General features: G+C 33.8%; 1 protein-coding gene across 1 annotated transcript in view; it reads left to right on the top strand.

Annotated features, from left to right (window-relative positions):
• Wdr36 (WD repeat domain 36) overlaps positions 1 to 23,838 on the top strand; it is a 40,034-nt gene extending 16,196 nt beyond the window's left edge. The window contains exons 15-23 of the mRNA XM_046460398.2: positions 162 to 270; positions 8,179 to 8,258; positions 13,450 to 13,557; positions 14,963 to 15,060; positions 15,469 to 15,614; positions 16,842 to 16,961; positions 17,814 to 17,895; positions 19,393 to 19,580; positions 20,593 to 23,838. Coding sequence (XP_046316354.1) covers positions 162 to 270; positions 8,179 to 8,258; positions 13,450 to 13,557; positions 14,963 to 15,060; positions 15,469 to 15,614; positions 16,842 to 16,961; positions 17,814 to 17,895; positions 19,393 to 19,580; positions 20,593 to 20,742 — 1,081 coding nt within the window. The 3' untranslated portion in view covers positions 20,743 to 23,838. The remainder of the gene's footprint in view (positions 1 to 161; positions 271 to 8,178; positions 8,259 to 13,449; positions 13,558 to 14,962; positions 15,061 to 15,468; positions 15,615 to 16,841; positions 16,962 to 17,813; positions 17,896 to 19,392; positions 19,581 to 20,592) is intronic.
• Positions 23,839 to 25,505: the final 1,667 nt, after the last annotated feature.

Genomic DNA, 25,505 nt, shown 5'->3' with positions numbered 1-25,505 from the left:
TTAATGTTTTTGGTAAAGTTCATAAGTACAGATTTGTCATATGGGGAAAATCAGACTGTTTTAATAAAGAACAACATATGGTTTAATTTAATCAAAGGCATATTTGACTAATACAAGATTCCAGAGTTTTGTTTGCTTAACTGGTGCATTTATCTTGCTAGTGGCATTCTGGGACTTGCCTTGGATGACTTCTCCATTAGTGTTCTGGACATAGAAACTAGGAAGATTATGAGAGAGTTTTCCGGACACCAAGGCCAAATAAATGACATGGTAAAACAAACCTTAGCTGTTTAAACAACTTTTTCTTTCTTTCTTTTTTTTTTTTAACTCCAGGTTAAAAATGTTCACAAAATTAAATCTGATATCTTTTAATAGCCTTAAGCTTATCATATTAAGAGATTTTATAAATAGATAATTTGCTGGTGAGTTTTCAAGGAGATTTTAAAGGAAAACTTACAATTGAAAGAATTAAAATTTTTCAGGAAATTGATGCTTTCAGAGTAATTTATCCTTTTCTCTTTAAATCTGTGTAAGACATTTTATTTTGGAAAATGAATGCTCCATTTATACGTATCATGTTTGACTTAATATAAAAGGCTTAGAGAAGACATTTCTGTTTTTCTTTGTACACAATAAGTTAATAGTAGCCTTGTTATATTGTAGTTTATTATTATATTTTATATATTATTTTATATATATATTATTATTATATTATTGTAGTTTATATTGTAGTTTATTATAATTTCTAGAGTTTATATGAAGAGTCTAATTAATAAAAATGTAGTTAAGTTTGCCATTATATTCTTTAGTGGGATGTTTGATATTGTAAGAACTAAACTACTTTTAAAAGCATGTTTCAATTAAAAGATAAACCTTAAAATAAATTTGTCATTGAGGACTATGTTAAGTATATGTTGTTATTTGGAATCAGTTGCAAATGGAGTAATTTACTTGAAAAGAGAAAAAATTAAAATAAAATCCTAACTACTGAGTGACAAACCCATCAGCTTCATTTACTTATGAGTCTAACATCAAAAATCAGAATTACAATGCTTACTCCTTTCCTTAATATTAAATTTTTTATTGTTGGCTGTTCAAAACATTACATAGTTCTTGATATATCATATTTCACAATTTGATTCAAATGGGTTATGAGCTCCCATTTTTACCCCATATACAGATTGCAGAATCACATCAGTTACACATCCATTGATTTACATATTGCCATACTAGTGTCTGTTGTATTCTGCTGCCTTTCCTATCCTCTACTATCCCCCCTCCCCTCCCCTCCCCTCCCCTCTTCTCTCTCTACCCCCTCTACTGTCATTCATTTGTCCCCCTTGTATTATTTTTCCCCTTCCCCTCACTTCCTCTTGTATGTAATTTTGTATAACCCTGAGGGTCTCCTTCCATTTCCATGCAATTTCCCTTCTCTCTCCCTTTCCCTCCCACCTCTCATCCCTGTTTAATGTTAATCTTCTTCTCATGCTCTTCGACCCTACTCTGTTCTTAGTTACTCTCCTTATATCAAAGAAGACATTTGGCATTTGTTTTTTAGGGATTGGCTAGCTTCACTTAGCATAATCTGCTCTAATGCCATCCATTTCCCTGTAAATTCTATGATTTTGTCATTTTTTAATGCAGAGTAATACTCCATTGTGTATAAATGCCACATTTTTTTTATCCATTCATCCATTGAAGGGCATCTAGGTTGGTTCCACAGTCTAGCTATTGTGAATTGTGCTGCTATGAACATCGATGTAGCAGTGTCCCTGTAGCATGCTCTTTTTAGGTCTTTAGGGAATAGACCGAGAAGGGGAATAGCTGGGTCAAATGGTGGCTCCATTCCCAGCTTTCCAAGAAATCTCCATACTGCTTTCCAAATTGGCTGCACCAATCTGCAGTCCCACCAGCAATGTACAAGTGTACCCTTTTCCCCACATCCTCTCCAGCACTTGTTGTTGTTTGACTTCATAATGGCTGCCAATCTAACTGGAGTGAGATGGTATCTTAGGGTGGTTTTGATTTGCATTTCTCTGACTGCTAGAGATGGTGAGCATTTTTTCATGTACTTGTTGATTGATTGTATGTCCTCCTCTGAGAAGTGTCTGTTCAGGTCCTTGGCCCATTGGTTGATTGGGTTGTTTGTTCTCTTATTGTCTAATTTTTTGAGTTCTTTGTATACTCTGGATATTAGGGCTCTATCTGAAGTGTGAGGAGTAAAGATTTGTTCCCAGGATGTAGGCTCTCTATTTACCTCTCTTATTGTATCTTTTGCTGAGAAAAAACTTTTGAGTTTGAGTAAGTCCCATTTGTTGATTCTAGTTATTAACTTTTGTGCTATGGGTGTCCTATTGAGGAATTTGGAGCCCGACCCCACAGTATGTAGATCGTAGCCAACTTTTTCTTCTATCAGACGGCGTGTCTCTGATTTGATATCAAGCTCCTTGATCCATTTTGAATTAACTTTTGTGCATGGCGAGAGAAAGGGATTCAGTTTCATTTTGTTGCATATGGATTTCCAGTTTTCCCAGCACCATTTGTTGAAGATGCTATCCTTCCTCCATTGCATGCTTTTAGCCCCTTTATCAAATATAAGGTAGTTGTAGTTTTGTGGATTGGTTTCTGTGTCCTCTATTCTGTACCATTGGTCCACCCGCCTGTTTTGGTACCAGTACCATGCTGTTTTTGTTACTATTGCTCTGTAGTATAGTTTGAAGTCTGGTATCGCTATACCGCCTGATTCACACTTCCTGCTTAGCATTGTTTTTGCTATTCTGGGTCTTTTGTTTTTCCATATGAATTTCATGATTGCTTTCTCTATTTCTACAAGAAATGCCATTGGGATTTTGATTGGCATTGCATTAAACCTATAGAGAACTTTTGGTAATATCGCCATTTTGATGATGTTAGTTCTGCCTATCCATGAACAGGGTACATTTTTCCATCTTCTAAGATCTTCTTCTATTTCTCTCTTTAGGGTTCTGTAGTTTTCATTGTATAAGTCTTTCACCTCTTTTGTTAGGTTGATTCCCAAGTATTTTATTTTTTTTGAAGATATTGTGAATGGAGTGGTTGTCCTCATTTCCATTTCAGAGGATTTGTCGCTGATATACAGGAATGCCTTTGATTTATGCGTGTTGATTTTATATCCTGCCACTTTGCTGAATTCATTTATTAGCTCTAATAGTTTCTTTGTAGACCCTTTTGGGTCTGCTAGGTATAGAATCATGTCATCTGCAAATAGTGATAATTTAAGTTCTTCTTTTCCTATTTTGATGCCTTTAATTTCTTTCGTCTGTCTAATTGCTCTGGCCAGTGTTTCGAGAACTATGTTGAACAGAAGTGGTGAGAGAGGGCATCCCTGTCTTGTTCCAGATTTTAGAGGGAATGCCTTCAATTTTTCTCCATTCAGAATGATGCTAGCCTGAGGCTTAGCATAGATTGCTTTTACAATATTGAGGAATGTTCCTGTTATCCCTAGTTTTTCTAGAGTTTTGAACATAAAGGGATGCTGTACTTTGTCGAATGCTTTTTCCGAATCTATCGAGATGATCATATGATTCTTATTTTTAAGTCTATTGATGTGGTGAATAACATTTATTGATTTCCGTATATTGAACCAGCCTTGCATCCCAGGGATGAATCCTACTTGATCATGGTGCACAATTTTTTTGATAAGTTTTTGTATCCGAGTGGCCAGAATTTTATTGAGGATTTTTGCATCTAGGTTCATTAGAGATATTGGTCTGTAGTTTTCTTTCTTTGAAGTGTCTTTGTCTGGTTTAGGTATCAGGGTGATGTTGGCCTCGTAGAATGAATTTGGAAGTTCTCCCTCTTTTTCTATTTCCCGAAGTAGCTTGAAAAGTATTGGTATTAGTTCCTCTTTAAAGGTTTTGTAAAACTCTGCTGTATACCCATCCGGTCCTGGGCTTTTCTTAGTTGGTAGTCTTTTGATGGTTTCTTCTATTTCCTCAATTGATATTGGTCTGTTTAGGTTGTCTATATCCTCCTGACTCAATCTGGGCAGATCATATGACTTAAGAAATTTATCTATGCCTTCACTATCTTCTAATTTATTGGAGTATAAGGATTCAAAATAATTTTTGATTATCTTCTGTATTTCTGAAGTGTCTGTTGTGATATTGCCTCTTTCATCCCGTATGTTAGTAATTTGAGTTCTCTCTCTTCTTCTCTTCGCTAGCATGGCTAAGGGTCTGTCGATTTTGTTTATTTTTTCAAAGAACCAACTTTTAGTTTTGTCAATTTTTTCAATTGTTTCTTTTGTTTCGATTTCATTAATTTCAGCTCTGATTTTAATTATTTCTTGCCTTCTACTTCTTTTGCTGTTGTTTTGCTCTTCTTTTTCAAGGATTTTGAGATGAAGTATGAGATCATTTATTTGTTGGTTTTTTCTTTTTTTAAGGAATGAACTCCAAGCAATGAATTTTCCTCTTAGAACTGCTTTCAATGTGTCCCATAGATTCCGATATGTTGTGTCTGTGTTTTCATTAATCTCTAAGAATTTTTTAATTTCTTCCTTGATGTCTTCTATAACCCATTGATCGTTCAGTAACCTATTGTTCATTCTCCAAGTGATGTATTCTTTTCCATTCCTTCTTTTATCATTGATTTTCAGTTCCATTCCATTATGATCAGATAGGATGCATGGTATTATCTCTACTCCTTTATATTGTCTAAGAGTTTCCCTGTGACATAATATGTGATCTATTTTTGAGAAGGATCCATGTGCTGCTGAGAAAAAAGTGTAACTGCTTGATGTTGGGTGGTATATTCTATATATGTCAATTAAGTCTAGGTTATTAATTGTGTTATTGAGTTCTATAGTTTCCTTATTCAACTTTTGTTTGGAAGATCTGTCCAGTGGTGATAGAGGTGTGTTGAAGTCTCCCATGATTATTGTATGGTGGTCTATTAGACTCTTGAACTTGAGAAGAGTTTGTTTGATGAACATAGCTGCACCATTGTTTGGGGCATATATATTTATGATTGTTATGTCTTGTTGGTGTATGGTTCCCTTGAGCAGTATGTAGTGTCCCTCTTTATCCCTTTTGATTAACTTTGGCTTGAAATCTATTTTATTTGATATGAGTATGGATACTCCTGCTTGTTTCCGAAGTCCATATGAGTGATATGATTTTTCCCAACCTTTCACCTTCAGCCTATGTATGTCTTTTCCTATGAAATGCGTCTCCTGTAGGCAGCATATTGTTGGGTCTTGTTTTGTGATCCATTCTACTAGCCTGTGTCTCTTGACTGGTGAGTTTAAGCCATTAACATTTAGGGTTATTATTGAGATATGGGTTGTTCTTCCAGCCATATTTGTTTATTTATGTTACTAAACATGGTTTGTTTCCTCTTTGATTATTTTCCCCCCTTTAGTGTCCTACCTCCCACTGTTGGTTTTCATTGTTATTTTCCATTTCCTCTTCCTGTAATGTTTTGCCAAGGATGTTTTGAAGAGATGGTTTTCTAGCTGCAAATTCTTTTAACTTTTGTTTATCGTGGAAGGTTTTAATTTCATCTTCCATCCTGAAGCTTAATTTCGCTGGAAACACAATTGTTGGTTGGAACCCATTTTCTTTCAGTGTTTGAAATATGTTATTCCAGGATCTTCTAGCTTTCAGAGTCTGTGTTGAAATATCAGCTGTTATCCTGATTGGCTTACCCCTAAATGTGATCTGCTTCCTTTCTCTTGTAGCTTTTAAAATTCTCTCCTTATTCTGTATGTTGGGCATCTTCATTATAATGTGTCTAGGTGTGGGTCTCTTATGATTTTGCACATTCGGCGTCCTGTTCTGTCTCTTGGTTGCAGGTCTGGCCTGCTCTGATGGTGGTCACAGTTCCGTCTACCTTGCAGGCGCCGGGGGGAGGGGGCGGCTCTGCCTCTCAGCAGGTCGCTGCTCCTCTTCTGCCGGTGGGTTGCAGGCCCGCCTACCTTGCAGGAGTGATTGGAAGCTCTGTCCCGCCGCGGGCCACTGGGCCTTTTCTGTCGGTGGTCACAGTTCCCCTACCTGTCAGACGCGGTGGGTGTGGGGCGGCTCTGCCCCTCAGCAGGCCGCTGGGCCTGCTCCGTGCATGGTCACAGTTCCCTCTACTTTGCCAGCACAGGGGGAGGGGGCGGCTCAGCCTCTCAGCAGGCCGCTGCTCCTCTTCTGCCGGTGGGTCGCAGGCCCGCCTACCTTGCAGGAGTGATTGGAAGCTCTGTCCCACCGCGGGCCACTGGGCCTTTTCTGTCGGTGGTCACCTGGCAGGCGCGGGGGGTGGGGGGTGGCTCTGCCCCACAGCAGGCCGCTGGGCCTGCTCTGTGCGTGGTCACAGTTCCCTCTACCTTGCCGGTGCAGGGGGAGGGGGCAGCTCTGCCTCTCAGCAGGTCGCTGCTCCTCTTCTGCCGGTGGGTCGCAGGCCCGCCTACCTTGCAGGAGTGATTGGAAGCTCTGTCCCGCCGCGGGCCACTGGGCCTTTTCTGTCGGTGGTCACCTGGCAGGCGCGGGGGGTGGGGGGCGGTTCTGCCCCTCAGCAGGCCGCTGGGCCTGCTCTGTGCGTGGTCACAGTTCCCTCTACCTTGCCGGTGCAGGGGGAGGGGGCGGCTCTGCCTCTCAGCAGGTCGCTGCTCCTCTTCTGCTGGTGGGTCGCAGGCCCGCCTACCTTGCAGGAGTGATTGGAAGCTCTGTCCCACTGCGGGCCACTGGGCCTTTTCTGTCGGTGGTCACAGTTCCACCTACCTGGTAGGCGCGGGGGGTGGGGGGCGGCTCTGCCCCTCAGCAGGCCGCTGGGCCTGCTCTGTGCGTGGTCACAGTTCCCTCTACTTTGCGGGCGCAGGGGGAGGGGGCGGCTCAGCCTCTCAGTAGGACGCTGCTCTTCTTCTCCTTTCCTTAATATTAAAAGAAAGAAATTGGTTAAGAAAAAAATATGTTCTGCAACTAGGAGATTGGCAAAATTACTCATCAACAGAATTTGTTTTGACAGCATCTGTAGAAACAAGGGTGGAAGTGGTGTAATTATGATGAAATGACATTTTTTAAAACATCTGTCAGTATTAACTTGTTCTTCCTATTTCTTTTCTTAAATTTTACTTTATCCTAATGTGTCTAGAATTTCTCCTTCTCAGTAATAAGTTATTCCTGATCATGTAAATTTGTGAGCATTTATAATATGACCTTCTGAGAGTTATTTTTTACAATGATCTTCTATCTGCACCATCTCTCTATAAATTGAGCTATTTATACCCTGAGGTTTGAGTTTCCATGATATTGCTGCAGTCTGATGAACAAAATTAGCATTCAGCTTATTTCAGTATCATTTGCTAATATGAATGATCATAATCCCTTTGTTGTGTTTAGACTCCTTGATGAATTATGTACTACCATTATAAATGTTAAACTGTTTTTCCTTTGGGGTCCTTCACATCTAATCTAAAACTCAGAACTTCCGTACTACAGGTGGGAATGGTTATTATTTATTATTTTTATAGCTAGAAAAGATAACTTCTTTAAGGTGGCATAAATAGTCCATTATTTAAATTTATTTTTAAAATCTTTCCAATTGTAGTTTTTAATTATATTTTAGAAATAAAGCATCATGAAGGGAGAAAAAATGGGTTTTTAGTAGAGCTGCAGATAAAAACAGAAGGACTTTAGTAATATTTTAAAGAGAATTTTTATTCTTTACTTTTAATTTGTGGTGATATGGATTCTTAGCCAGACAGCCTAATATATAGACTCTTCAAGGAAATAAGAGTTTTTGTTGCTTTCAGAAGTACTTTGTAACTGAAATTAGAGTAGCAAAATACTTCTTATTGAATATTCTACCAGTAACATTTTTAATATGATTTATCTTCAGAATTTGTTAATTATCTATAAACAAGTAGAAGATTGTGGTATGATAATTGGGCTGATGCTCTTAATCTTTTAAACTTTTTATAGTTAATTTGAAAACTTAATCCTTATAAATTTCAGATCAATTTATATAGAAGTAATATTTTCTTTTATGTAAAATAAGGCAGCCTGAATTTTACTTATTTATTTTTTCATGAAACCTGAATTTTTTCAAGTCTTGTATTTTTCAAGGAGTTAAATACATATTCATATACCCATGCATACAAATATATATTTTTATATGTATATAAAATATTATTTTTGTTTGTTTTATTTCAAGGCTTTCAGTCCTGATGGTCGTTGGTTAATAAGTGCTGCAATGGATTGCTCTGTTAGGACTTGGGACCTTCCATCTGGTTGGTGAGTTTGCTTTTAAATTCTTCAGATGATTCCTTGGTCATTGTCTTAACATGTGACTATTACCTGTAGTTAATGGATCATGTGGGTTCTTTTAACATGAATGTATTTAGGTATTTTTCTAGCATAACTATATTTTATTCTTGGAGTATTTTGAATCTTAAAACAGCAGGAAGTTGAAGCATCATGAAAAATTATTGAAAAAAGTACACATCTCTCCAAAAATGTTCTTCTGCAACGTAGATCTGTAGAAATAAATGAGTTGTATGAATCTTAAGACAGCACATTTATTCTTCTTAATACCCCAAAACAGAGCTCAGACTTTAGGACTGCAAACTTTCTGGGTGTGTTTTTGTTTTTTTATTTATTTTTTTCATATTGAATTTAATTAAAAGGTCAAATCCCTAGCTTTTGTCTTTATGCTATATCTTCTCAAAGCATAGCAGTATCAGAAATCTGTTTCATGGAGTGAAACTTAAAACGAATCCAGCACTTTCTCAGGAACTAGATAACTTCATATGTGAAAGTAGTTTGACCTTTAAAAGGGAAAAACCCTGATGTTCTCACTTCCCTTCAAGTTTTTTTTGTAGGCATGAAGCATACCTACCTATTCAGCATATACACTATATTTAGAATAAGCACAGCTAAAGTGTCACTAGTGGGTCAAACTCTAATGACTAGGGACTTTTGTCCACAGGTGTGAACCTCTTTTACTTAAAATAGAGTAAAGCATAATCTGATTTCTGCTTCAGCAAAAGTAGGTATTTCCTAAATTTAAAACTTACTTTTTATTGGTCCTGGGATTGAATCCAGGACTTTCATATTTTAGTCAAGCCCTCTACCACTTCTACCACTGAGCTGTATACCCAACCCTTTTGATTCTTTATTTTGAGACAGAGTGTCACTGAGTTGCTGAGGCTGATTTTAAATTTGCCATCCTCCTGCCTTAGCCTCCCAACTTACTGAAATAACAGGTATGTGCCACCACACCTAGCTGTAAAAACCTTGTTTTTGAAGACACTAATAGAAATATTGGTAGTATGATGCTTCTCGGCCTTTTATTATTTTCTAAAATGAACATTATATAATTTGAATTAAAGTTAGAAAGTTGTACAAATAATAGAGTTGACATAATGTGCTTACTATTTTCCTTTTTAATAATGTTGGTTCACATTAGGTGGGAGAAATAGGTTAATGTTCAGTAAGACTAAATTGGCAAAATATTTTTTTAAGTGGCAAGTTTATCTTTGGAATGAAAGAATTAGGATCTGAAATTAGCATTCAAAGCCTCCAAACTTTGACTCAGCATTAACCTTTTTGCTGAATTTTTATTACAGAAAGGAGTTGAAAAGATTTAAGCTTGAAAAATTACCTCTAGATAGGGAATAGGGGTGGAAGGGAAAGGGAGGAAGAAGAGGATGGTGAAAGGAGACCTTCATCACTATACAAAATACATGTATGAAGATGTGAATTTGTTGTCAACACACCTTATATATAATCAGAGATATGATAAATTATGATATAATGGTGTATTACGAATTGTAATGCAAAAATAAATAAATATTTTTTAAAAAAAGATTTAAGCTTGATAGGTTTACAACTCATTTTTAGGTGAACACAAGCCATTTTAGATTAATACAGAGGCATGAATACAACTGAGTATAGCACAAGAACAAGAAATGAGCCACATAGGGTTGTTCAAAGAAAATATAATAAAATCTACTGTTATTGCATATATGTACATTTTTACTAAAGAATAATAAGTAGTTCTTTGGTAAAAATTTGAAGTGCAGTAATAAAACATGTTGACAAACAATATCAAACAACTAATGCTGCTTAACTGCAACTAAACTAAAATTTGTCATGTGCTGCTATGCACATTAAATGCCTTTATTTTCTCATATTCTAATAAACACGGATATTATTATTGTTATACTGTTTTCTTCTGTACAAGTGGGAGAATGAAGGTTCAGGGAGAGATTAAGTGATTGATGAGTAGCGATTTAGTTTGTAAATGGTAGAGCAGAAAAGCAGAGGAGAATTAGTTTAGCCAACAGTTAGTTGCTCAGTGGTTTCATGTTCTAAGGATGCATTGATTTTCTTGCTGTGGAAGACAAATAATTAAAAAAGCAAGAATTAATATTTTTATCATACAACCCTAGGTAACTATTGAGTGTCTTTGATTCCCCTCTCTTTGGTCTTTCCTATATTAAAAAAAATTTTTTTAGTTATACATGGTCATAATAACTTTATTTTGCAAGGCAAGTGCTCTGTCACTGAGTAATAATCCCAGTCCCCTTCCTGGCTCTATAATAAGCAATTTCATCAGTTGTATAGCATGCTAAATATTTACAGAATGGTTATATTTGTTATTTAACCTAAAAGGTGAAGCAGTCCATCTAGCGAAACTATCGAGTAAACTTTTGGAGGTAGTAACATAGACGTACACACAACTGGAATTGTGATCTAAAATTGCGTAGTTATTGAATGGTTTACCATAAATTATTTTAAGGACTGAAATTTGTTTTTGTTTTTAAAATTGTCTTAAACAAAATTTAATATTTTTTAACCCCTGAAGTTACATTGTCATTTACCTACCTACATGCCACCACTTTTTATTTCTGCTTGTTTTTGATTTATTGGAAATTCAGGTTGAACTCTTTGGAGGAAGATAAATACATAAAATTAAATACTTTTATAATTAAATTTTGCATTTATTCTCTCTTCTCCCCCATCCTTACTTTCTGAGGAGTATAAGCATGAGAAAAATTGGAATAAAACATTGTTTTGCAATTGTCACTGAGGCAAAATTACCTCTCTCTGCTGCTCCTTAAGGATTCCTGTGGAAGGTTATTCCATTACTTTGGAGATAGACTATGTGGACACTATCAATTTTTCCAGAATAATAATCAGAAATAACTTACTTAAGGTTATCTGTATATGCAGGGCTCTGATCTTGAAAATCTGATTCCTCAGAATAGGAATGTTATTAATGTTTTTTCAGAAAATAATTATACCTGCAACTTTTCATTTTGTGGGATTCTCAGGAGACCATACAGTAGTTTCAGCTCTGGGATAAAGCCTGCACACCTAGGTTTTATGAACAAAATGACAGTGTAAAATATGGTGCATATATAGAAGCTGCCACCTCAGTTGGGAATTTTACATAATGGAAGATCAGTCTACCTGCAGTCTACAACTATAAAAATGAAGTTACACAAGAAATTGTTCCCCTAAAATATTATAGTGTCAAGTAAAGTATGTTTGCTCAATATTAATTTTTTTCTTAGCAGACAGATAGATTCTAAACATGTTAGGAAGTTTCACCCCTCACATACTTAAATTTTTGCTGAACAAGAATGTTAAAGACAAGGAAAAATTACAAGATCTGAAACTGCTGTATTTTAATTTTCATTTACATACATTGAGATAATATCTTCTGCTCGGGGTTGTTTGGATTAAAAGAATTAACATAAATAACAGTCTCTGGCTTGTAATACAAGTGTTTAGCAAAAATTTCCTTTCCCTACCTTCCCTGATTCCCAAGAAAAGCCATTCAGAGTGGTCTTGAGCAGAAATCAAACAGATTATTTCTCCCCTGTACCCCATACTTGAGAAATGACAATAGTTTCAGCAACTTGAGAGATTTTACCATATGTAAGTCTCTACTGGAGAGCCTTTTTACATTTGAATCTTTCATAGTGTGTTTCTGAATCACCAGTGTAGACATACCTTGTTTGTATATATGTATGTTATCCCATTGTTTGATATACCCTAATTTTCTATAGTTACTTTACTAAAGTTAATGTGGTTGAGAATGTAGACTGGTTGCAAATCCTGACTTAATTTCTTTCTTTTATCCTGTCAATTTTTGAAATCTTATTGGGCCTCAGTTTTCTTAGGATGGACCTGCCTTATGGGGCTGCAAGGATTAGTCAGTATAGTCAAGTGCTGAGAATACTTCCTAGCCCAGAACACTAACAAAAAAAAATCAAAAACAAAGTTATGTTGTTCTTATAGTTTGTATTTTTTGATGTAGATTCTGAACTTTAGTCATTTGATTTTTATCCTTCCGTGGATAGTGTATTGTGTTTAGTAAATAAAGTGGTTTTAAAACAGCTGTGTTTAAAGCCAGTATACTCTTCCTAAAGGTATTCCTGTCATAACCATCCTAAGGAGTCTTCCTAGCAGGTTGGGAATGAGTGCAGGTCTTTCTCTTTGCTTCTATTGAGATGTTTTTTGTTAAATGATTACTACCATAATTCACTGATATTCCTGTTCTGTGTTCTGATGGCAAATATTCTTATGAAAGTGAAGATTGTACCATTGTGTGCTCAAAAATATCAGTGACTTCCTATCAGCTATAATATAAAAACAAATTCAGATGTTTGATGTTCCAGATTCTGTATGCTTCCACCCAACTGTATTACTCACTATACCCAAGTACTTTTTTTTGTTGCCTTTCACATTTCCCTCAGCGAGGAAATGCTTTTTCTACCATCAGCATCCTTTGAAATCCTGGCCATTCGTAAGGCTCAGCTCAAACATTGTGTTCTCTCTGAAGCCTCTTCTAAAAGAGTCTCCTACCTGGGTGTGGTCACTCCCCTTTCCTTTTCAACTTTTAAAACCCCTTTAGCACTTTAAAGCTGCAGGACTAGTTTCTATAAGCTGCTTTATGTTTAATCTCTGAAGACTGAAGGTTCGTACTTTTTCATATATAGCACTGCTACCTATTTGGAAAACAGGTAGAATTGCTCAGAAGTTTTTCTGTCATTATTCTCTTATTATTTACTGCCATTTTGTTGCCTTAGCCTTTTATTGTTCGCTGGAGTTAAAAAAAAAAAAAAAGATACAGGAGCGTACTGATAATAGATTTATTTTCAATGTGTAATGTCTTTAAAATTGCCCTTAAGTCAATATAACAAAATTTGGTGTTAGAAAAATAGAGCATTTTTTCCTGTATTCTCCCTAAAGTTAATTAATATAATAAGTAGTTTTGAGTCTTTCTCATTAAGAGATTATTTTCACATAGTAAGTTAGTTAACAGAACTGTATGTGTGATGACTTTCTGGTGGTAGGTAATTAAATTTTTTTTCTGAATCTCATTCCTTATTCTTTGAGCAAAAATAATTTTTGTGCATTATATCTTTTTTAGTAAAGCTTAAGTACTTTAACATCTTAATTCTTCTTGCAGCCTTGTAGACTGTTTTTTGTTGGACGCAGCTCCTCTCAATGTTACTATGTCCCCTACTGGAGACTTTCTAGCTACTTCCCACGTGGACCACCTTGGAATTTATTTATGGTGAGTTTTTTCATACAGTACTGTTTTAGGAGTAGGAGAAGAAAAAGGATAATAGTGATATTGTCAGAATCATGGTTATTAAGTTGCCATTTAGTTGTGTTTTTTTTTTTTTAATACATGGAAATGTCAATACACTGATAACTCACTATAAATTTTATGACTGATTCAACATTTGCTTGATAATTTTAACAGCTTTCCTCAAGTGCATATTGTAAATTATATGATCATATTTGGCTTTTTTTTTGCAGAAAGGGTAAATGGATTTAAAAGGTTAGAAAAGGAATTTAAAAGGTTAGAAAAGTAAAGTTTCCACCCAAGCCCTCACCCTCTTTCTAGTATCCTACTATGGCTGTATGACTTTAACTAATCCCTTCTGAACATTACTTACTTTATCTATAAAATAAGGCATAATGCTTTCTAACATTGATCCTAGTAGGAAGACTCTACTAACCTTGTAAAGATGACTTATGGTGATCTTCAAATTCTAAGATTGAACTTTAGGCTGTGATTATTCTAGATCCCCTGGGTCTAGAAAAGTGTAATCTTTGTCTTGAGTTCATATATCTAATTCTTTTAACTCTTATTCTTGGGGAAGAGGAAAAAATTGATTCCTTTTCTAATTCTAGTTACATGATGTTATTACATTTTTAAGATAAAAAGGTAAATTTGATATGTAATGGAAATAGATTTTGGCCATCTTAAGAAACAAAATTATTATTTCCCAGAATCAATGAAGCTTCAACCATTAAAATAAAAGGATAATAGTAGCTATGATACCTGCCATAGGAGAATGAACTTCTTTATGTAGAACTGATATTAATTAATGTTAATTCAGGACCTGAGAATCTAAATTTTTTACTTCTCATTTGAGATTCATAATATGTGAGTAGAAGAATCTGTTCCTGCTTTGGGATAGATGTCAATATCTTGGTTACAAATCTATGGCTTACCTGCCAGGTCAAGTAGCAGAAACATGGCCACTTAAGTGCACCACTCTAGAAAAGGGAAATCTATGACTTTTCAGCAGCACCGAGAATTTGGTCAGCATATTCCGTCTCTGAGTCCATCTTTCCTTTTATAATTTCCTTAAATGAAGTTGATATTTATTAAAATAATATTATGGAGGTTATTTTACCTTATGAAAGTATTATCTACTTCTGATCTCTTTTAAATGTGTTTTTGTACTACTTTAAAAATAGAGATTCTGTTAATTTCTTATACAGTATTTTTTTGTGATGGCATCTTTGACCTAAATGAATGCATTTTTAATCTTTAAGGTCTTTTCTTAACTAGTTGGTGATTGTAGTCTGTGGCCCAATTCAAGATGTAAAGATTATTAGCAGATATTGACATTTCTGTGAAGAAACATAACTTTTAAAATATTGTTTCTGTTTTGATTTCTCAGGTCTAATATTTCCCTGTATTCAGTTGTCTCATTACGGCCACTTCCTACAGATTATGTTCCTTCAGTAGTGATGCTTCCTGGGACTTGTCAAACCCAAGGTAACCACAAAATAGCAAAGTAATTTTGATATTATTTTAAATCTAGTTTAAGGGCTGTTGCTATAGAAGGCAGAGCGCAATACATTTAATCAAAGTTTTTAAACTGTGATATGAAATATTGTAAGTGACTAAAATTTATGCAGAAATATAATACATATAGTATCTATACAATACTAAATAAAATGCTAGTTAAAAGCATTTTAGTTCTTATGATGTGAGTTGTAGTTAATATGAGAAAATAAGGAAAGGGGATAAGCAAAGGAAATAAATGAAAAGAGTTTACAAGGCTATATTAACTGAACGTGTTACAGAATATAAATGGATTTGGAATGATTAAATTTGGTTTTTATGATAAAATTCTCATTTCACATTAATTTCTTTTACCTTAAAAATATGTATTTTTTAAAGATATAGATATAACAGAAGAAAATGTAGAACCAAGTGATGAAATGATAGAGTATGATTCACCAGAACAGTTGAATGAACAATTGGTGACTCTCTCACTTCTCCCTGAATCACGGTGGAAGAACCTTCTTAATCTTGATGTTATTAAGGTAATGTTATAATACATTTAATATGAGTTTCAAGCACACATTCCACAGGCAGGGCTTTTGTTTGTTTGCTTGTTTGCAGAATTAACTTCCCCTACATTGAAGGCATTAGGAAGAGAGCAGTTAACATAGCAAAAGTAATGCCACTTAATTGAATGCCATTTTATCTATTCTGATTATCCCAAAGTAATCAACATTGATAGTCCTTTGTAGATGTTTGGATGCGGCCTAAATATAATCTATAATCTACAGAGCTATTGGAAGTTGAATTTTTTTTTTTTTAAATCCAGTCTAATAAATTACTTTCTAAGCTTCTAAAATGAGAGGGGAAAAAAATTGCTACTATAATTTGTGTATCTACTAATACGTGTTTGGAGGCAAGAAAATTTCACTAATTTTTTAAGCTTTTTAATTAAGCATCTGTCATCCCATAACCTACTTTGTTAACTAAAAAATTTTTTAGAGCTTTTGTGTCAGGGTCACAAACATAAATTAACATGACATAGGTACTAGATAATGTACTGAGACTACAGCAGTTACAGTAAACTGAGGCTCTGTGTCCTTTAGGAATTTAAAATTTCACATGAAAAATGATTATCTGTGGTATATGTTAGTGAAGTGTATTTTTATGGCCCCTAATTGTAAGTAGCAAAAGCAATTGAAAAAAACAGAATAGAGTAGAAAATTCCAAGTTATCTTCTGATGGTACAAGTATTGTTTTGTGAAACTTGATTCAATTATGTATGTGTACACACATATACACCATCACTAAGCTTATGTGTGTAGTAAGGCACACCATGAGCTGTGATTAAAAAGTTTTAGGAATACTGATTCAGATACCTATAACAAAATGTAGTAATTATTCTAATAATTTAATATCAAGGAACACTGCTACAGGTATCTATAATTTAGAAAAGCCCAGGTTAAGAGTAGCTATGGTTACGTGACCAATGTAATTCCATATCATATACCACAAAATGGGAAATTATACTCCATGTACATATGATACTTGTCAAAATACATTCTACTGTCATGTATAACTAAAAAGAACAAATGAAAAAAAAAAGAATAGCTGAGGTATTAGGTCAAATGGATTTTAGCATTCTAATCTGAAAAAGTTCATCTTTTTTACTTTTTGATATTTGTGTTTAAATTGATTTGGAATTAAATATTAGAATCTGTTGGCAGGATAACAACTTACTAGTCTTTTTCTCATTTTCTCTTAATCAGAAAAAGAATAAACCAAAGGAACCACCCAGAGTACCCAAATCAGCACCATTTTTTATTCCAACGGTCCCTGGCCTTGTACCCAGATATGTTACACCTGAACAAAATAATGATCCCCAGCAGGTAAACACCAAATTGAAACATTATAAGTATATGGGAGACTTCATCCCACCCCAGTTAGAGTGGCAAGAATACAAACAATAGTAAATGTTGGCAAGGATGTGGGGAAAAAGGTACACTCATACATTGCTGGTGGGAATGCAAATTGGTGCAACCATTAAGGAAGGTGGTATGAATATTCTTCAGAAAATTTGGAATGGAATCATCATTTGACCCAGCTTCCCACTCCGAGAGAGAGAGAGAGAGAGAGAAAGGGGGGGGAGGGGGAGAGGGGGGGGAGGGAGGGAGAGAGACGGAATATTACTCACCCTTAAAGAAGAATGAAATTATGGCATTTGCCAGTAAATGGATGGAGTTGGAGCATATCCTGCTAAGCAAAATAAGCTGATCCCCAAAATCCAAAGGCCAAATGTTTTCTCTGATATGTAGATGCTAATTCACAATAAGGGGTGGGGGGCTAAGGAAGAATAGAGTTACTTTAGGTAGAGGGGAATGAAGGAAGTAGGGAGGGAATGGGGGTAAAAATGTTAGTGGTATGAATCAGACATTATTACCCTATGTACACATATATAACTATAGGACCGATGGGATTCTACATCATGTACAACCAGAAGAATGAGAAATTATACTCCATCTGTAGATGATGTATCAAAGTGCATTCCATTGTCATGTATAACTAATTAGAACAAATTTTTTAAAATATGGGGAGTGTATGTTTGCATATATTTTGTATCATTTTTTATTAAGATTCAGTTTTGCAAATACGGAGTAAATTATTGATAGTTTGTAATTATCAACATTAATTTTTGGTGATACCTATGTTCTTTGAATAATGTGTGTTTGTTTTTGTTTAAGTCTAAAGTTGTAAATCTTGGGATCTTAGCTCAGAAGTCAGATTTCTGCTTGAAACTTGAAGAAGGACTGGTAAATAATACGTGTAAGTTAAATTATAAAATATTTTAACAAGTATTTGCAGCTTATTTTATGTGACAAAAAATTAAAGGAAATATTAAATTCCTAAAAGAAAGTAGCTAAAAGGATATAGTAAAAACTAAAAGGATTGAAATTTTAGTTCTAATCTGAACTGATTTACCTTTTAAATTATATTAAATGAGTCACACTAAACTCAGGTGATATTGATATTGCAAAAATCCATGGAAAACCCCACATACTTTCTTCATGAAAAATTAGATTTTCTGGACTGAGGTTGTGGCTCAGTGATGGAGTGCTTAAAGGTACATTGACAACTAAAAGAAAATAATTAAAAAAAAAAAAAAAAACAGATTTTCTGTTTTTTTTTTTTTTTTTTTTTTCCAATTTGGAGAAGGGTAAATTTTGACAACTTTTATAATGAGGATCTTGGTATGTATCAAATATAACAATTTTGTTATAGGTAATTTTCAAGCTTTTTGTTTTTATTTATATATTTGATTTGGAATGCCATTTTCAGTACAACAGAGACTTGTCTTAAGTAATTTTATATTTCCGTATTATCTTATAGAAATTTTATAATGTATAGAGTTAAATGTGCTAATATATTTAAAATTTGAAGGTGATAGTCTACAGCTAATACTAATGAAACTATTAACTGTAAGCAATTGTAAAGATCATAAGTAGTCTCCTGAAACATTTGATCTATCCTTTTGGTTTATGATCCTAATGCTTTTGTTTTTATGAAATCCACATGGGCAAAAGTGAAAAGATGCCCTTGAAAGACTTGTATTTTGGGGTGACAAACAACAAAAACCACTATTATTCAAAATATACTGAGTGACATAAAAATAATATTTTTATAGCCTTTTGTCATTGGTGGTGTTTCAAAAAGCTGAAAGCAGTCATTGCCATTACAGTATCAAATCTCATATAAAATGGTTTGTTGAGTATATTTTTGTAGAGTGCATATGAAACAATTATGAAGTAGGTTTGAAGGATCAGAAGAAGGCCTGGCACCTTTCCCTTCTTATATATTTTTGTATTGTTACTATTTCTTAGTTATCATGTACTTTTACAATTTTGTAATAATAAAATGGAGAAAGAAAAAAAACTCTACCTTATCTTATACCCAGTGGTAATTATTGTTAATAGTTTGTTATGTACCTTGATAGTCTTCCTGTGTTAGAATTTGTTCTAATTGATTTGTGAGCACCTTGAAGTGTGTGTCATGAAGCATTAGATTTTATTTAAGAGCAGGAAAGAAAGTTTAAATTACTATAAATTCAGAAAATTTAGTGCTTTCAATATTTTTATTGTATTGATTTTGTTATTTTTGCTGATTTTCACTCATTGGGAGTTTATTCTACTGCTTAACATAAAAAAATTAACACTTAAAATTTCTGATGCCATTTAAATATATCTCGTGTGGGGTATGAAAGAAAAACTGTAGCTTCTTAGTAAATGTAGATAATAATGGGATTCCTTTTAAAACTTAATGCAGATGAAGCCGCTCTCAGCCTTCTGAAAGAAATGGGCCCATCAGGAATTGAAACAGAGCTAAGGAATTTGTCTCCTGACTGTGGTGGATCTATAGAAGTCATGCAGAGTTTCTTGAAAATGATCGAGATGATGTTGGACAGAAAGCGTGATTTTGAGTTAGCCCAGGCATACCTTGCATTGTTTCTAAAAGTAAGTCTAATATTTTCTACCTTCCTTCCTTAGCAGCATTATCTAGTAGAACTTTCTGCAAAGCTGGGAATGCTATACATTCACACTCTCCTATCTGATAGCCATTTGCCTTCTGTGGTTGTTCAATATAGAAAATATGACCAGTGTGACTTAGAAGACTGAATTTTTAATTTTTTAGAGTTTAAATAGTCACATGTGGCTAGGAACTACTGCACTGAAGTAGTTGGACCACATGGTTTGTTAATCTTTACTTTTTATTATAATTTTATTACAATATCGACTGTACCTTGTAATTTTCCTATGTCATCATTTGATCCAATGTACTAAACCATTAACTTTTTGTAAATAGTTATATTTTATGTTTTTCTTGATCATAAAGAAAAAGTCAGATTTTATATTTGGTTTTTCTACTGCTGAAAACAAAATATTCACCTCTATTATAGTTGAAGGAGTTTCAAGTGATTTGACACAACAGTTGCTTTTATGATTAACAGAATAGAGAGAATAGAGAGCTTGTGTTTTGAAGGTCTTCTTTAATAGTCTAATGCATTGAAGGATAGATGATGCTCATTTTTAGTAATACATGATTTTTTATCTGTCTCATTAATTATTTAAAACTTATTTTCACTTGATCTAATTATTTTTAAATTATTAAAAAGCTAGACAGTAACATACAAGGTTGAACAATAGAAGTGCCACAGATTATATTTGTATATTTTTCCACATTTACCAAGTTTAGTTAGAGTTAGTGTTAGAAATAGGACTTTGGTTCAGGACTTTTGTTTGATGAACAACGATGACCACTTCAGTTCTGCTGAGGGAGTGACAGTCCATCAAGGAAGTCATGATTTAGAAAAAAAATAATGAACAAGCGGGAAATCAGAGAGAATAATAAACCAGCATTTAAAGGAAAAAATTAGCATTTTCTTGGGCTCCTTGGTAGGAAAAAAAAATCCAAATCAGGTAAAATTTTAATTTTCTTAAATAAAATATCTATCATTTTTCTTTTCAGTTACACCTTAAAATGCTTCCTACAGAACCAGTACTCCTAGAAGAAATGACAAAGTTGTCATCACAAGTGGAAGAAAGCTGGATTCATTTACAGTCCCTCTTCAATCAAAGCATGTGTGTTTTAAATTATATCAAAAGTGCTTTGTTATAAAAAAAACCGTAAGTGATTAAAGAAAGCAAAGATTTTTATTAGATGGGTTCAGTGTGAAAAAAGTGCAGCACTACAGAATAGTAAATAACTCAGTACTTTAAATGCTAAATACTTTCTTGAAATAAAATTTCCCCCACTTTTGTTTGGAAAGCCTTAAGAATCTACTCAGATAACTTACTTTGAGTTCCTTCATTTTAGGTACTTTTATGGCTTTTTAAATTATTGTTGTCAGCATGTGTTTTTTAATATGTTACATATAAGAGATACTACATATTTAGTGTGAAGTACTGAATTAAGTTAAAGATATCAGTTGTAAGGGATCTGTAATATAGTTATAAAAATGCCCTTATGAAGAAAAAAGGAGTGTTTCCTTCCTTGATAGTTTTTGATGAAATCATGGCTCTTATTGTTGGAAGGCATTTTGGACATCATCTAGTACTGCCTTCATATGTGGTTGAAGAAGAATCAGTATAAGGTCACTGGGATCTCAGTGATGAATCTGAATTTCTAATACAGGCCTAGTGCTTTTTCCACTGTCAATCATGAAGGAACTTATTCTTGGATCAGAAGTATGATGGGCACTTGCCCAAGGCAAATTGTTATAGAAAAAGATTGAATGGATACCCATAATAGGAAAGGGGAATTCCAATTTCTATTGAAGGTTGTCCTTAAAAGAGATTTTCCTTCTTCACGGATGACTTGCTTTATTTGGGAAGAAACTGCTGACTCTTCTTTTCTGTCTCAACTATTGCAAAACCTGGAAGATCTGGCAGTTTTCTCTTTCCTCATCATTTTCCTTTTTATGTTTCAGTACTTGAGCAATACATAAGTTAAAAATAAGCAGTTCTTAAAATTAAAAGCACAGTGTTCTAAAAAACTGCTTTTATTTAGTACACTCAAAACTAGTGTCATTCCTAAAATGCAGCTGGTTAGATTTAGACACCAATAACATTCTTGTTAAATATTAGAGTTTTACAGACTAATCTCCTCCCAAAAAAGCAGTCCTTAAAAGGAATTGACTAAGAAGGAATTTAATGTTAAAATGTTTTTATTTAATAATGTAGAATTAGTAAACTAGGGAAGTAAGTTTGTGTTCAGTTTTGGTTATCTTTTAAAAATATATATCAATTTGTTAAAGCCACTAACTGAAATGTTAATAATGATTTAAGTTCTGCCTTTAAAAACTGACCTGAGGGGCTGGGACTATACCTCAGCGGTAGAGCACTTGCCTGCCTAGCCTGAGGCACTGGGTTCAATTCTCTGCATCACATTAAAAATAAATAGTTATTGTGTCTATCTACAACTAAAAAATATATTTAAAAAAAATTTAAAAACTTTCCTGAGTATGATTTCCCCTGTTCTCAACATAATTATTGTAGAAATATGGCAAAAATACAGTATGCAGTCGTATACCTTGTAAAGATTGTAAATAGCTAAAACAAATGATAATAACTATCAACAGAAATCATTTTTTTAACAAATCATGAACTGAAATTTTTTATATTTTCAAATGAGAGTATTGAGTTGAATATGTTATTTTTATTGGAGATATCTTTGGATAGTATTACCCACATTAGTTTGGCAGGTTACCTTCCAGAAGCTTTTCTATGCATTTACCATCAAAGAGGGAGGGGAAAAGAACATAAAGTATAATTTTGTATATATTTTTTAAAAATCAGTCTGTGTATATTGCTGTATCTTTAAATTTTAAATTAAACATAATAAGTGATGTCAGACATCTTTTTTGACAACTCTTCAATCTCTGTATATAACCACAGGAAATAAAATGTATAGTTTTGGTTTTTTACATAAAGATCTTTACATCATTCTGCAACTTGCTTTTACCACTTGTTTTTTTTTTTTTTTTTTTTAAATATTTATTTATTTTTTAAGTTTTCGGCAGACACAACATTTTTGTTTGTATGTGGTGCTGAGGATCAAACCTGGGCCGCACACATGCCAGGCAAGCGCGCTACCACTTGAGCCACATCCCCAGCCCACCACTTGTTTTTTATTTTAGTACATTCTCATTGAACTGATCTTTATTTTGCATCATGTCCCATAATCTGTTTGGCCTAAAATGGACACTTAGGTAGTCCTCCCTTCTAATTCTAAACAGAGCTGGAGTGAACATCATCTTATGTGAGTCTTTATGTGCATGTAATAATTTCTCTGTAGTAATTGCTTAGAATTCGAATTGCTGGGCCAGAGGATAAGTATTTTTAATTTAAAGAGATACTTCCATCCAGTTGGCTTCCAAAATGACTATCATGTTTACAGTTCCCCTCAGCTAAGAATGAGCAGCTACTTCCCCTTCTCATGGAACTCTTTAATAAAATCTTTATAATTTTTATTAACCTAATGAGTGAAAAAATTTATTTTAATTCAGATGAGCATCTTTTCATGTTTGTTTTAGACCATATTTTTTGGTGAGTTATCTTTTTCTTCTTCTCATTTTTTTATTGAATGATTTGTCTTTTTATCTCATGGATTTGGTTAAGTTTTTATAAAACTTAGATATTGGTCTATGTCTGTTTCCAATGTTTTTTCCCAGTTGACTGCTTGTCTTTAACCTTAGTTAGCATTTCTTTTTTTTTTTTAAAGATAGGAGAGAGAGAGAGATTTAATATTTATTTTTCAGTTTTCGGTGGACACATCTTTATTTTTATGTGGTGCTGAGGATCGAACCCAGCGCCCCGTGCATGCCGGGTGAGCGCGTTACCACTTGAGCCACATCCCCAGCCCAGCATTTCTTTTTTTAATAGAGATTTTATATTTTTATATAGCCAAATTGATCAATTTTGTCTTATTCTAAGACATTAATCATATTTTTTTAATCTTGTTTATATTTGTTCATTTTGCAGTTGTATTTTCTCCTGCAATGTGCATCTGTGTGAGTTGTTAATGTCTAGATCTTTATCTGTAATTGTGTGACTAAAGTAAGGTATAGACATGCCTAAATTCAAATGTCTTCAAAAATAATTTATTGAAAAATTAATTCTTTTGTCTCTGATTTGAAATTCTGCTTCATTAAATGTACTAAAATCTTTTATTGAGCCATTTTATATTTCTAATAAATGTATTACTTTGATGGTACTTGTGGTATGGTTTCAGATTTAGTGGGATAGAGCCCTAATATTTTTCAAAAATTTTTTGGCTACTGGTGAGCGTATTTTCTTGAAGTTATGATTTGGATTGTATTATATTAGTAGGATTAATTTATAGAAAACCATAATACTGAGTGTTTTTAGTTAAGCACACTGTTTTTCTTCATTACATCAAATTACTTGTGGGCAAGCATTTCTTGGTTTCATAGATTTTTAAAATATAGATTTTTTTGACAAATTTATTTCTGGGGTTTTTATTTTTGTTATATTGAAATCTCTTTTTCTAATATATTTTATAAATGGTTATTGCTATTATAAAAGCATTTTGATTTTTATATGGCTATCTGTTGTGACACTGCCAAATTCTTTTAAGAGTCTGCGGATGTATTCTTAACTTAGAAAATCGAAGAGAATCCCATTCTATGATTGCTGAGATTTTATTTTTTATCAATTATTCATAGTTCATATAGTTGTTTAGAATCAGGATTGCTTTAGCTGGATCTGGCACAAAATGTCAAATACTGACAAACAGCACAAGTTTTTGTTTTGTTACTGACTTCAGGGGAAATGCTTGTTAAATGTTCTTTCATGAAGGATGATGTGTGCTCTGAGTTTGTGGTAGATATCCTTTGTTAAATTCTAATTCTGTTTCTAACTTGCTGCTCTAAAAATTTAAACTACAGGTATGTGTAGAGTTTTGTCAAGTGATTTTTTTCAGCTTATCTTGAAGGATCAAGATCTTTAATTGGTGTAATATAATGAATTTTAATCACATATTTCCTATATTGAATCATGTTTAATTCCTGGGATAGTACTATTTCTAATTAAGATATAACTGTCCATTTTTCCATTTCTTAGAATTTTATCTATCTTTGATTTTTTTTTAAATTTTCTACTCAAAGTGGGAAAAGCCCTGCCTAGAGTCTTTATTACATCATAATTTTTTTCTATTTGATTTTTTCTGTTTACTTACTATTGAGCTTTTTATCTTTTCTCAAGATAATATTGATTTATGTTTTCCTTACCAATCACAAGATTTACTGAACTTTCCAATACATAGTGTAAATTTATATATAGGTTTATGCCTTTTTTTATTAATTGCTGCTTACAAGTGAAGGAAGCCCAACTCATACATAATAGTGTTTGCAAAATCTAGCAATAAAATTGGCTTCACCTGTTGCTAGATTGACAGGTTCCTTGGAAATCAGTTTCTCCAGTTCCCCTTTTTGCTCTCCTCATTATTAACTAACTGCTCAATCAAGATTTATTGAGAACCTACTATGTTCTAGTATTTCTTATTAGTACTGGGAATGTATCCATGATCAGAACTTGAGGCAAGGTAGCTCCCAACAGTTCTGAATTTACATATTCTTCTGAAACTAACTAGAAAGGAGTTCTCTTTAAACAAGTCCTAAACAGATTTCAATGTGCCTACTTAAACTTTGAACCTATCACTGTGGCCAGAGAGATTTATTAGCTGGGTGCTTTATTAGCTGGGTTTGGTCACGTGGAACTCTGAAAAAGAGATGGAAACAACCATGCAGAGCCACATGAGTTGAGAAGGTAGAATAACTACCCACGGAAATGGGTTCTGTGAGTAGATGAAGGGGAGAGGCAAGCAGAATTGCAAAAATTGCATCTGTCTAAAAATACATT

The sequence above is a fragment of the Marmota monax genome, unplaced genomic scaffold (genome assembly GCF_021218885.2).
Source record: "Marmota monax isolate L192 unplaced genomic scaffold, Marmota_monax_Labrador192_F-V1.1 WCK01_AAM20220418_F8-fsc00006, whole genome shotgun sequence".
Taxonomy (NCBI): domain Eukaryota; kingdom Metazoa; phylum Chordata; class Mammalia; order Rodentia; family Sciuridae; genus Marmota; species Marmota monax.
The sequence above is the reverse complement of the archived record's forward strand: the minus strand, read 5'-3'. Positions and strand labels throughout refer to the sequence as shown.